The sequence below is a fragment of the Coregonus lavaretus genome, assembly GCF_964263955.1.
Source record: "Coregonus lavaretus genome assembly, chromosome: 5".
Classification (NCBI taxonomy): domain Eukaryota; kingdom Metazoa; phylum Chordata; class Actinopteri; order Salmoniformes; family Salmonidae; genus Coregonus; species Coregonus lavaretus.
Window position 1 is genome coordinate 48587877 of NC_139992.1, and position 13531 is coordinate 48601407.

Consider the following 13531-nt stretch of genomic DNA (forward strand, 5'->3'; position numbering starts at 1 on the left):
CTACATCACAACAACACACACACATCTTATTTACTGAAACAGCACTTCAACTTGGCTTGATATAATACTAGGGAAAATGTTACTTTACCTTCTACTGAGGTTTTGTTTTCTAGTGAAGGTGAATGGTACAGTAGCTATTCGGGATTAGACTGCCACTCCTGACCCGGTTCAGCACTGCTTGCAAATGCTGTAGCAAAATCACTAGTTAAACCACACCTTCTTAAAGGAGGATGTCCTTGTTTGAAAGTCTGGTGTCTGAAGCTCACCTGTGGATTAAAATAAAACTGTTTTTTTTAGATGGAACGTCTGAGTCACCAATAAAGTTGACGTCAGACTGGTTTTGCATATTTGCCATACAAAATGTAGGACCTTTCTTAATTTTGTTGTCACTGGTCCATGATGTCAAGCTTGGAGGAACTCACTCATTACGCTAGTTACGAATTTTTTTTAATGTTTGTATTTCCTCCTTATCCTAACTGATTGTATTCTTGAAATCTACTGACGACTGTATAATCCTCTCTAAGGAAAGACAATTGTTCACCCCCCACCCCACCCCACGAACTCACAATAACTTTATAGAAGTATACAAAGTAATGAGGCAAGGTTGTATCATCTCTGGGGGGATATCTGTCAATACCATGCTTCAACATAATTTGAAAGTCAAATACGATGGAGCAGAGTTTATGGTGTTATCTTGTGTTGTACTGCCACCATGTGGCCAATTAGATGCACTCAGCATTTAACTTCCCTCCATTGTTTCACTATCGCCTAACCTTCATATGTGTAGGAAATAGAGACATAAAATAATGAACACGTTGCATTCAACATGACTAGCGCCGGTAAACATACACATATGACATTTTAGTTTATTTACAGTGTACTACAACAGTAGGCCTAAGTCAAGCCTATATCCAGTTTATACATCAAAGCAGAGGACTTGAAGTATTGACCAACATAACATTACTTTAAATTAACACGAAAAAAACTGTCATTATGACATAGTTTGACACCCTCTCATGAAGAGGAAAGACTATTTTAATTCAGCTCAAGAAAATATTCATGGGGGTATTTCATTCTTGAACAATGTACAATGTGCAGAATGAGGGAGGTAGATTGTTTAGGGGGTAAGAGTGCTTATCATGCATATATAAACTACGTACACATATACAGGTAGCCTACTGCATTGTTAGATCATTGTACCAATAGCGGTGACAGAAAAAGCAGTAGATTTTTAAGACATATTTAAAAGCCATCTTGGCCTAAATTAACTCAGGCAATCAATCACACACGGTCCCCAAAGAGATTCATCCAGTTTCTTAGCTTAGCAACATTAGCTAGGCCTATATCATAGCTTTCATTTAGAAAATGCATCTTCTACAGTACAGTACACAGAGACGAGCTGACTATAAGCCTCATGCATGGTATGATGTGATAGTTCAACTGCAGTGTTTGAATTGTCTGTTAACTTACATTTCACATAGAGTTGCTCCAATACTATCTAGTTTTCCTAGAATTCCAATTTCTTTGGTAACTATATTTGTTATATACGGCACTGTATGTATATCACTTAGGGGTGTACTCACTTTTGTTGCCAGCGGTTTAGACATGAATGGCTGTGTGTTGAGTTATTTTGAGGGGACAGCAAATTTACACTGTTATACAAGCTGTACACTCACTACTTTACATTGTAGCAAAGTGTCATTTCTTCAGTGTTGTCACATGAAAAGATATACTCAAATATTTACAAAAATGTGAGGGGTGTACTCACTTTTGTGAGATACTGTATGTATGTATGTATGTATGTATGTATGTATGTATGTATGTATGTATGTATGTATGTATGTATGTATGTATGTATGTATGTATGTATGTATGTATGTATGTATGTATGTATATATATATATATATATATATATATATATATATATACACACACACAGTATATATTAATTGTAACTGTACAGTAATCTGCTCTTGTAATATGTCTATCTATGAAATCAGGTCCTTGTATACAGGAGTAGAGCAAGTCAAATGTTTGTGTACTTAATGTTGCCGACTTTTCACTTGTTTGCAGTTACTGTGTAATCGTGAGTTATTGCATGCTGGTCACCAAAGTAGTTATCCAGTCTACATACTCAGTAGAAGTGTGTTGAGGTTTTTTGCTTTGCTTGATTATGGTCATGTTGGACCCAAACAGTCAAAGGAAAAAAATAATAATAATACCTGCACACTGTTAGAACGCTCCCGAAACGTATTCACAACGTTTCGACAACACAGGGTGATCCTGCCAAAGATGCTCTGTGGCAGGTTGAAACATTGCTAATCCATTTCAGGAACACTCCAACAGCGTGCAGTTACTTTTCTTTTTTTTCAAATACGCCACCTCTCGCCCTGACCGACCCACAAGTCTCTAAACACAGTAAATAGACAAACCACTCTGTACAAACTTTACAGCTTTTATAGAAGCATAGTCCTCTTCTATCAACTTCTTTGTTCTGCCATAGTAATCCATTAAGGCACTTCTTATGATCCAAGTCCAAGTCAGGCCTTGTATCAAACAGCAGGAAGTCATCATGGCCGTCCATTGAGACCCTCCTCTCTCGACCTTTCCCCCAATGTTTCTGAATCCCAATCCCGTCCTGGTAAAAAAAAGTCCATCCCCTGTACATTGTGTAATAACATCCCTGATCAACCCATAGGCGTCAGTAGAACTCAATGAGATACTCTGGGTAAATCTGGTTGCAGTCGAAGATGACATAGATCTTTGGGTTGGCGAGGTCGTCCACACAGCTGTCGAAGAAGTTGCTGTAGCTCATGTCCTTGGATGGCGGTCTGCAGAAGAGCGGGTTGCCTAACGTGGACTCGCCGACCAGCACTCTGGCCAGGAACATGGTCTTATATGGAGGCTCGCTTGAAAATATTGGCGGGGCTAGTCCGTGCTTCTGCAAGGCAAAGTTATGTTTCCCCGTCGTAAGGCAGAATTTGCTGGAATACTTGGCGTCTCGGGCGAAATAACTCCCTGAGAAATGATGGGAAGGTTGGTATTAGAATGTTACGTTTGAACAGTTGAAAATACGGTGGCAAAATTCCAGTAACTTTTCCAAAATTCCCAGGTTTTCCAGAAATCAAAGTTGGAAGATTCTCAGAATCAGGCAGGAATAAGCAGCAAATCCAGGAGTACTCTAACCGGGATTTCTGGAAAACCTGGAAATTGTGGGAAAGTTACGATTTCATGACACAACACAAGCGGAATCTACCTCTGCCATAGACGTCCCCGTGGCTCCCAGTTAGCCGCCAGTCAAAGTTATATGTGCATATAGCCTGTACGTTGCTGTGGCCAGTGCCATGAAATAACATTTTCTCCTCAATGTCCACAACTCGCTTTATCTTGCGTAATTGTTGTTTTTTCCTTTAGAAATTGGAAACCAAGGAGTAAAAAACACACAAAGCATTGATCAGTCTCAGCATTTAGGTTAGGTATGTTTTCCAACCAAAAGATCTCTAAGAAGTTATCGAGAAAGGTCTACCTATCTAATTCAAACCATCATTCTAAATTGGCATTCTAGGTGCTGTCCCCAAAATAATTTAGATACTCACTTCAATTAGATACTCACTTCAATTAGATAATGCAACTATACTAACATCATTATAATACCTTATGATACCTCCCCACACACACACACACGCGCACACACACAGCTCTACCTGCAAAAGAACTCCCACAGATCCAGGTTCTGTATCCTCTGAATAGATTTGATAGGGTGACACATGGTCCTTTCATAGAGTCTGACCACTTCCTTGAACTCATAAGTGTCTCTGGCCAATGAAACGAGCTGAAAAATAGAGATCCTATTAAATTACTAGTATTCTAATTCCTAATTCTACGAGCTGAAAGAGAACAGTCAATCAGACATGGGTATACTGCAAATCAATGACACACCGTTTTTTTATTAGAAAGAAACAAACTGAGGCCTCCCGAGTGGCGCAGCGGTCTAAGGCACTGCATCACAGTGTTGTGGCGTCGATCCCAGGCTGTGTCACAACCGGCTGTGACCGGGAGTCCCATAGTGCGGGTTTGGCCAGGGGGGCTTTACTTGGCTCATTGCGCTCTAGTGACTCCTTGTGGCGGGCCAGGCGCCTGCAGGCTGACTTCGGCGTTTCCTCCGACACATTGGTGCGGCTGGCTTCCGGGTTAAGCGAGCAGGTGTTAAGAGGCGCGGTTTGGCGGGTCATGTTTGGGAGGACGCATAACTCGACCTTCGCCTCTCCTGAACCCGTTGGGGAGTTGCAGCAATGAGACAAGATCGTAATATCGCGAAATTGGGGGAAAAAAAGGGGGTAAACCTCTCCACCGTTGTCCCGCAGCTATCATGTTGTAGCAGATTGACGTGCTGCCCTGCACACGTGCAGATACACTGTGGTCCTCTGTCAGTGCATCGTCTTGCACAGCGCTCATCTGCAACATCTGCGGTGCTGCTCGTGGCAACGTCATGTCGCTGAATATCAGTTTAACACTGACAGGTATAATGCATTATAAGACTTGTCATAAGCAGGCATTACTCTACTTTTACAGGTAACATGACTAGGTCTTGAGCAGGTACCGTGGGGAAAAAAAGTATTTAGTCAGCCACCAATTGTGCAAGTTCTCCCACTTAAAAAGATGAGAGAGGCCTGTAATTTTCATCATAGGTACACGTCAACTATGACAGACAAAATGAGGAAAAAAAAATCCAGAAAATCACATTGTAGGATTTTTAATGAATTTATTTGCAAATGATGGTGGAAAATAAGTATTTGGTCAATAACAAAAGTTTCTCAATACTTTGTTATATACCCTTTGTTGGCAATGACACAGGTCAAACGTTTTCTGTAAGTCTTCACAAGGTTTTCACACACTGTTGTTGGTATTTTGGCCCATTCCTCCATGCAGATCTCCTCTAGAGCAGTGATGTTTTGGGGCTGTCGCTGGGCAACACGGACATTCAACTCCCTCCAAAGATTTTCTATGGGGTTGAGATCTGGAGACTGGCTAGGCCACTCCAGGACCTTGAAATGCTTCTTACGAAGCCACTCCTTCGTTGCCTGGGCGGTGTGTTTGGGATCATTGTCATGCTGAAAGACCCAGCCACGTTTCATCTTCAATGCCCTTGCTGATGGAAGGAGGTTTCACTCAAAATCTCACGATACATGGCCCCATTCATTCTTTCCTTTACACGGATCAGTCGTCCTGGTCCCTTTGCAGAAAAACAGCCCCAAAGCATGATGTTTCCACCCCCATGCTTCACAGTAGGTATGGTGTTCTTTGGATGCAACTCAGCATTCTTTGTCCTCCAAACACGACGAGTTGAGTTTTTACCAAAAAGTTCTATTTTGATTTCATCTGACCATATGACATTCTCCCAATCCTCTTCTGGATCATCCAAATGCACTCTAGCAAACATCAGACGGGCCTGGATATGTACTGGCTTAAGCAGGGGGACACGTCTGGTACTGCAGGATTTGAGTCCCTGGCGGCGTAGTGTGCTACTGATGGTAGGCTTTGTTACTTTGGTCCCAGCTCTCTGCAGGTCATTCACTAGGTCCCCCTGTGTGGTTCTGGGATTTTTGCTCATCGTTCTTGTGATCATTTTGACCCCACGGGGTGAGATCTTGCGTGGAGCCCCAGATCGAGGGAGATTATCAGTGGTCTTGTATGTCTTCCATTTCCTAATAATTGCTCCCACAGTTGATTTCTTCAAACCAAGCTGCTTACCTATTGCAGATTCAGTCTTCCCAGCCTGGTGCAGGTCTACAATTTTGTTTCTGGTGTCCTTTGACAGCTCTTTGGTCTTGGCCATAGTGGAGTTTGGAGTGTGACAGTTTGAGGTTGTGGACAGGTGTCTTTTATACTGATAACAAGTTCAAACAGGTGCCATTAATACAGGTAACGAGTGGAGGACAGAGGAGCCTCTTAAAGAAGAAGTTACAGGTCTGTGAGAGCCAGAAATCTTGCTTGTTTGTAGGTGACCAAATACTTATTTTCCACCATAATTTGCAAATAAATTCATTAAAAATCCTACAATGTGATTTTCTGGATTTTTTTTCCTCAATTTGTCTGTCATAGTTGACGTGTACCTATGATGAAAATTACAGGCCTCTCTCATCTTTTTAAGTGGGAGAACTTGCACAATTGGTGGCTGACTAAATACTTTTTTTCCCCACTGTAAATTGCTGGTCGGGATTTACCTGTATTTCTACCACTTCCCCATTGAGATAGAAACCTGAACCTGCAAAAGACGGTACTTTACAGGTAAAGCTCTCTGTCTGAATGGACTAGATCCACAGCATATTGTCCACACACATCCGTGTTCCCTTACCTGATAAGGCTCATCTGTATTTATTCTCTCCCAGTGGCAGGGCACCGGCAGGGCCAGATTATCACAAATAAACCTGGGCGAGGGTGACAGATGCATATACACAATTCAGACATATACTGTACAGGTCAGGCCTGGGTCCAACTGCTAGGTGGTTATTATGTCAATGCCCTTAGTTACACATCATTTTACTTTCACCCAAAATGTAGCACAACATGCATTAGGTTTAACCATAGAACAGGTGATGCTTCTAACCCCACAATAGACTAAAGTAAGCTCCAGGAAGTAAGCTCCAGGAAGTAAGATCCAGGAAGTGAAACTGACCACAGAGCAAATGGATAGAACACTGTATTTCTGAGTTATACAGCTACAGGCCTGTGGGTGACCTTTTTTTTATTTAACCATGTAAGCCAGTTGAGAACAAGTTCTCATTTACAACTGCGACCTGGCCAAGATAAAGCAACACAGTGCAGAGCATATGAGCGGAGTGGAGCGGGAGCGAGCGTGGAGCGTGAGCGGACGGATTTTGAACAGAGTGCAGAGCGGCATTTTTAAAAGGACGGAGCGTCGCCCTATGTCCCGCTCGCTCACACCACGAGTCTGAAGCATGCTCAAGCCTGACCCAGAATCCATCTGTTTAATTTAATTTGTGTCGTCCATTAATTTGTATTTTATAGAGCGAGAGGAGCAGCAGCAGCAACAAGAGAAAAGGGTTGAGGAATTCAAAAGTTTATTCACTGCACGCAAAGGCCCAACCATAACAAGGGAGAGAAAAAGAGAGCTGGATGTAGCATTTTTTGAAATGATTTTCATGGACTATGAACCGCTGAGTAAAGGAGAACGCGAAGGGATGCAACACTTCGCCAGCGCAGCTCAACCGGGCTACACTCCCCCAAGAAACTATGATAAATCAGTACTTTACTTTGTCAAATTTACATCTGAGATGCCCCATTCACATGCTTCAGCTGGCGATCAAAAACGCCGTTAACAAGCACGACAACATTAATAGGCTGTTAGTGAAAGTCGGGCACCTGGTGAAAAGTGTACGCAAGAGCACAGAGGAAACCGACCAATTAGGTGTCCGCCCCACAAATGCCTGCGCCATTCGATGGAGCAGCCAGCTGCGGATGATTCAGTCGTTCATCCGGTTGTTCCAAAAAGACCCGTTATGGTAAAACAAACTCAAGTCTAATGTTGCTAACATCACCCTGAATCAAGTACGGCAGCTGACGCACCTTGTCAGTGTGCTGACACCACTAGCAGACCTCACAGACAAAATGCAGAAGGAGCTGGGGAACCTGGGGATGATCCTCCCTGCTGTCACAGAAATCAAATCCCTGCTCACCGATTACACTCACGCTGCACTTCCAATGGGCATCGCTGCTTTTGCAGAAACATTGGCAAACAACGTGTCAATTCGCTATGGAATATACTATACTGATTAACATCTCATTTTAGCGTCAGTGTTAGATCCCCGTTTCAAGACAGAATGGATAATCCGAGATGAGTCTGTATGCAACACATTCGGGGAGATAAAGTAAGGCTGTGGTTTAAGCTAAAAGTGAAATACATGCAGATTTTGTTCCTTTTTTGGAGTGAGCGGGGGGCGATTTGAGTGGAGCGCGATGCAAACTGCGTTGAGCGCTGAGCGATAATGAGCGGACTGGCCTGATGTGGCTTTGAGCGGGGGGAGCGGAGGGGTGAACAGCTCCGTGAGCGAGGAGCTGAGATTCTCACCGCTCCACTCCGCTCATATGCTCTGACACAGTGCGATAAAAACAACAACAACACAGAGTTACATATGGGATATACAAAACGTACAGTCAAAAACACAATAACACAATAGAAAATCTATATACAGTGTGTGCAAATGTAGTAAGTTATGGAGGTAAGGCAATAAATAAGCCATAAATCAAAATAATTACAATTTAGTATTAACACTGGAATGATAGATGTGCAGAAGATGATGTGTAAATAGAGATACTGGGGTGCAAATGAGCAAAATAAATAACAATATAGGGATGAGGTAGTTGGGTGGGCTAATTACAGATGGGTTGTGTATAGGTGCAGTGATCGGTAAGTTGCTCTGACAACTGATGCTTAAAGCTAGTGAGGGAGATAAGAGTCTCAAGCTCAGAGATTTTTGCAGTTCGTTCCAGTCATTGGCAGCAGAGAACCGGAAGGAATGGAGGCCAAAGGAGGTGTTGGCTTTGGGGATGACAGTGAGATATACCTGCTGGAACGCATACTACAGGTGGGTGTTGCTATGGTGACCAATGACCTAAGATAAGGCAGGGATTATACAGTTATATGCCTGTGGGTGACCTGCATGTCTGAGTTATACAGCTACAGGCCCGTGGATGACCTGTATGTCTGAGTTATACAGTTACAGGCCCATGGGTGACCTGTATGTCTGAGTTATACAGTTACAGGCTCATGGGTAATAATAATAATAATATAATAATATGCCATTTAGCAGACGCTTTTATCCAAAGCGACTTACAGTCATGCGTGCATACATTTTTGTGTATGGGTGGTCCCGGGGATCGAACCCACTACCTTGGCGTTACAAGCGCCGTGCTCTACCAGCTGAGCTACAGAGGACCACATGGGTGACCTGTATGTCTGAGTTATACAGCTACAGGCCAGTGGATGACCTGTATGTCTGAGTTATACAGTTACAGGCCCATGGGTGACCTGTATGTCTGAGTTATACAGCTACAGGCCCGTGGATGACCTGTATGTCGGAGTTATACAGCTACAGGCCCATGGGTGACCTGTATGTCTGAGTTATACAGTTACAGGCCCATGGGTGACCTGTATGTCTGAGTTATACAGTTACATGCCTGTGGGTGACCTGCATGTCTGAGTTATACAGATACAGGCCCGTGGGTGACCCCATTGGACTCACCTAAAGCCAGTGGCAGAGTGGAAGGCCCGTTTGATTGGCCGTTGTTTCCCGGTCGTGACATTGATCTGCTTCATGACTGGTTGTGAAACAAAGACAAACAAAGATCAGCCAATTAAAGACGCACTCAAACATATCCAATGATTGTCAATGATACTGTATAGATGTGTACCAGTACTATAGTGTTCTTGGTACCTGAGAAGTCCAGTCTGTAGGTGTACTTGGCGGTGTAAAACTCCATGACACCGTGTTGATTCCTGCTGTAATTCTGTTCTATCTGCTCACTGGTCACAGAGCATGCAGCACTTGGATCAATCTGCCACAACCAGAACAAATTGCAAATGAGACAGTGTATGGGATGGGTGGAGTGAGTGAGGGGATGGAGGGATGGGTGGATGGATGCAATGAGTGGGAGGACGGCTAGAGGGATGGAATAATGAAGGGTTGGATCGATAGATCAAGTGAGAGGATGGATGGACGATGAATGCATAGGTGGAGTGATATGTCCTGTACCTCAAACATGTGCCACACTCCACACTCAGCTAGGTAATACCAGCACCAGACAGCCTCTGACGTGTCCATCTCCTCCACCATCTCTGAGGACTCTTCCTCAGGTGGCCTTGTGGCAAACATGTCTGGACCTGGGAAGAGCAGTAGACAATGTCATTGCATTGGCTTATAGTGGATAGTGGATGAGGAGTAGGCTAGGTTTATTTTCAGCATGACATTTCATCTTTTCAAATATCTGGTCTCATATTTCTCAGGGATTTGCTTCCATCTATGAACAATACCTATGTGAATTGGACCAATATGTTTCCAACAACACCATTAGGTTGTTCCTGGTTGGCACACCATCTGTCGAGGTGTCATCAGCTTCTTGCAAATTCTCTGCACCCCGAAGTGCTTAGATGAGGATGTGTGTGTGCATGTCAAATAGACGAACAACATTCACTAAGATGCTATCAAACACTAGCAATATGTTTATCACATCGGGTATATAGGCTATAGGAAATATAACTAGCTACTAGCAGGAAATATAGCAGGCTATCTTACCGGTTTATTGAGCTATTAGCCAGCCTCCAAGCTACTGCGTTTAACCTCTTCTAGAATTGGCAATCATATATTCCAGCTAACCATGAATTTCAACTCGTGCTGCAAAGTCGTATTTAGCACCCAGCATCGAGAGATCTTTTGTAGAATTATGCAAATTCATTTGCGTTTCTCTTTTGATTGTTATGTTTACATTCATTTCCTGGTAGCAAACGTCACAGAGGACGTCATAATGCCAAGTCGCTCCCACTAGGTGTGCGTTCGTAAATTCACTCTGGCTTTCTCCTCTGATTTCAGACCACTCTCGTCTGAGTGTGCCAATGCGCAGAATAACTGATGAATTTACGAACGCTCAACACCCGTTGAATATGACCGGTGTCAGTAAATGTCGGCAAAAAAGCGTAATTAAATTGTTGCCAGCAGCACAGTTACAGTCACCAACGCTCTGGGTAACATGAAAACACCTTAACTAGCTCTGCTAGGGCGAGTAAAATGGTCAGAGTGAGATTTATCTCATTTGTGTCTGGAAGTAGCTAGCAAGCTAGCCAACGTTAGCCAGTTAGCTTGTGTGCTTACTGCCGTTTGTGAGGCCAGAACGCTCGGATCAACCTACTCCTCGGCCAGAGCGTCCAGTGTGCGCTCTGAACGCTCCGAGAGCGAAACGCTCTGAATTTACGAAAGTACAATCTGACAACGCTCTTAATTTACGAACGACCACAGCGCACTCTGGCACTCCTAGATATGATGCCGCGTCAGGAATAAACATGTCCCAAAAATATTTACCTCTAGGCGTAAATTGGTTCCCTGAATGGAAAATGTGTCTTATGAACTTGTTACAACAAGATGATGAACTCATATTTAGCTTTTTGAACACTACCCATGTTTTTGACATGAAGGATATAATATATGTTACTATTGAAATGATGACAAGACCATTGAAATTATTGCGATTTTTATTTTTTATTCTCGTTGCCAAAAACTTTATACACAAACAACAATTCCAAAATTCTATACCGAAATTAAAAATATTTCTGATTGAATGTAATCATCTAGTTGAGACATTATCCATAGTTCATAACAAAAAAGAATGACATTGAATCATTATAATGAGATTTGTTCTGAGTGAATACAATTACACTTGTTTTCCTTTTCTTTCTTTTTTGTATGTTTGTATTTAAAGTCTCTTCTTGTTCTTACCTGTGTGTTTTGTTTTACGTTAGACATGTTTGATGTAGTGATGTAAGTTGTTGATTGCTGATAACTTGTATAATGAATATTTCTGCCTGATATTTGTCAATTGTACTTGGAATCAAATAAACAATCATCAGCCCTAATTATGTCAAGAATTCCAAACATTCCAGTGACAGTCTGTCTGAGGGATTGAAATAAATTGTTTCTACCTAATTCTTTGTTGAATACATTATGGAATAGGATAGCCCAATGCACAATAAATAATAAAACCGTTTCTTATTTTATTTTATTTTCTTTCATTTCATTTAAATGATTTAGTTGAATTAATATTTTGTTAAACTGGTGCACATGTCAACTCTCTTCCACATATCAATGATCCTCCACAATGATAGGCTGGTTTACTGTATCATCCTAAATAGCTGTTATAGGCTATCATCCTGGTTCATTTCAATACCATATGAAGGCTTTGGAGTTTGTAGACACGCCCCTACTCCCCCTTCAACATTCTTTCCAAAGACCACTCTGTCTGTGAAGCCAAAGGAACTGCTTCATTTACTCCTACCAGCTGTGTGGAAAAGCAGGATATATTGCGTTAAAATAGTGGGTGAGTTGTAGGATATATTTTGCACGCATAATTGAATGATTGTGCCTAATACATGGAGGATTCACAGAAATGATAGTGCTTACTCACTTTTTTCTTCTTGCTTGCATGAATCCTTTTTCTCAAACAAATAAATTGCAAACTATTTGATTTTAGCATATGCCTAAATAAAAGTTCAAGCTAAATAGCCTGTAGGTCTGCATCTGCATGATTGTACTGCGTTGTATTACTGCATTGTACATTATTGCATGTAATCCATGGAGGAAATTTGCTTAGTGGGAAAGCACCTTAACTTCAATGTCTTGTGGATATCCAAAACAATCAATGATTATCTTATTTTTTATACATTTGTGCAGATAGGCTATGACTGACTGCATAACTGAGATAAGCAAGCAAATAGCCTAGTCATAAATGCTAGTGTCATAGGATCAAGCCTCAGGCTCTCTAACAGAACAAAGACAATCTGTCTTGATTGGAACATATTGTGTTGAAGAAAGCCTTTGAGTAACGGAAGATGTAAACACAGAGTCCACACCAGATTTAACAATGAGAGAGAGAGAGGAAGAAAGAGAGAGAGGAGGAGTGTATGTGTGTGAGAGAGAGAGAGAAAGAGAGAGGAAAAGTGTGTTAGTTCATGCGTGAGAGAGAGAGAGAGCTTTGGCAATATTAACAAAATGGCATGCCAATAAAGCATTTTGAATTTAAGAGAAAGTGAGTGAACATGGAAGAGGAGATGGCTGGAGGGACAACTCCCAGAGGACCAGTGGACTCAGAGGCCCAGAAAGGGAGCCCCGAGGATGGGGTTCAGCAGGAGAGGGGCAAGTGGGCCAACAAGACTGAATTCCTGCTCTCCATGGCTGGTGAGATCATTGGCCTGGGCAACGTATGGCGCTTCCCTTATCTGTGCTACAAGAACGGAGGAGGTAAGTAAACCAGCACTTCCCAATCTATTGACTGTCAGGATAAACAGTAGGATTACACTATCATGGTCTGAATGCACTGAAACCAATGAAGAGTTTGGTCACATTTACAGGATATTGACCCATGTGGAACCGTTTTTGGAATAGACTGAACAGAGCAGGGAGAGAAAGAAAGAAAGACAGAAAGAAAAAAGGAAAGACAGCTGGTGTGTTGGTGTGAGATAGTAATTGAACATCAGAGAGAGAGGGAGAGCGAGAGAGAGAGAGAGAGAGAGAGAGAGAAAGAGAGCGAGAGAGAGAGTGTGCGAGAGAGAGAGAGAGAGAGAGAGTGAGAGAGAGAGTGTGCGAGAGAGAGAGAGAGAGAGAGCAAGAGAGTGAGAAAGAGAGCGAGAGAGAGAGAGCGTGCAAGAGAGTGAGAGAGAGAGAGAGAAAGAGAGAAAGAAAGAGAGAAAGAGAGCGAGAGAGAGAGAGCGTGCGAGAGAGAGAGAGAAAGAAAGAGAGAGAGAGA

At 42.4% G+C, this 13531-nt stretch overlaps 1 protein-coding gene and 1 pseudogene across 2 annotated transcripts in view; one reads left to right on the forward strand and one right to left on the reverse strand.

The window, feature by feature from the left end:
- Positions 1-2371: 2371 nt before the first annotated feature.
- LOC311128740 (protein mono-ADP-ribosyltransferase PARP11-like) lies at positions 2372-10521 on the reverse strand. The gene is made up of 8 exons (XM_084160989.1): positions 10315-10521; positions 9775-9902; positions 9457-9577; positions 9265-9340; positions 6357-6429; positions 3706-3833; positions 3258-3409; positions 2372-3019 (listed from the first exon to the last, which is right to left on the reverse strand). The coding sequence occupies exons 2-8, from the start codon at positions 9892-9894 to the stop codon at positions 2703-2705; spliced, it is 987 nt and encodes a 328-aa protein (XP_084017115.1). The 5' UTR covers positions 9895-9902; positions 10315-10521; the 3' UTR covers positions 2372-2702.
- Positions 10522-12809: 2288 nt separating this feature from the next.
- LOC311128873 (sodium- and chloride-dependent GABA transporter 2-like) overlaps positions 12810-13531 on the forward strand; it is a 23193-nt pseudogene continuing 22471 nt past the window's right edge. The window contains exon 1 of the transcript in view: positions 12810-13026. The product of the transcript in view is annotated as a sodium- and chloride-dependent GABA transporter 2-like (transcript). The remainder of the gene's footprint in view (positions 13027-13531) is intronic.

Excerpts from the sequence above, each read along its gene's own strand:
- LOC311128740 (XM_084160989.1), bottom strand. The coding sequence starts at position 9,894 with ATGTTTGCCACAAGGCCACCTGAGGAAGAGTCCTCAGAGATGGTGGAG. Across the intron at positions 3,834-6,356 it reads ATACAGATGAGCCTTATCAG|CTCGTTTCATTGGCCAGAGA; the intron begins GTAAGGGAACAC and ends TCTATTTTTCAG. Across the intron at positions 3,410-3,705 it reads CTGTGGGAGTTCTTTTGCAG|GAAAAAACAACAATTACGCA; the intron begins GTAGAGCTGTGT and ends CAATTTCTAAAG.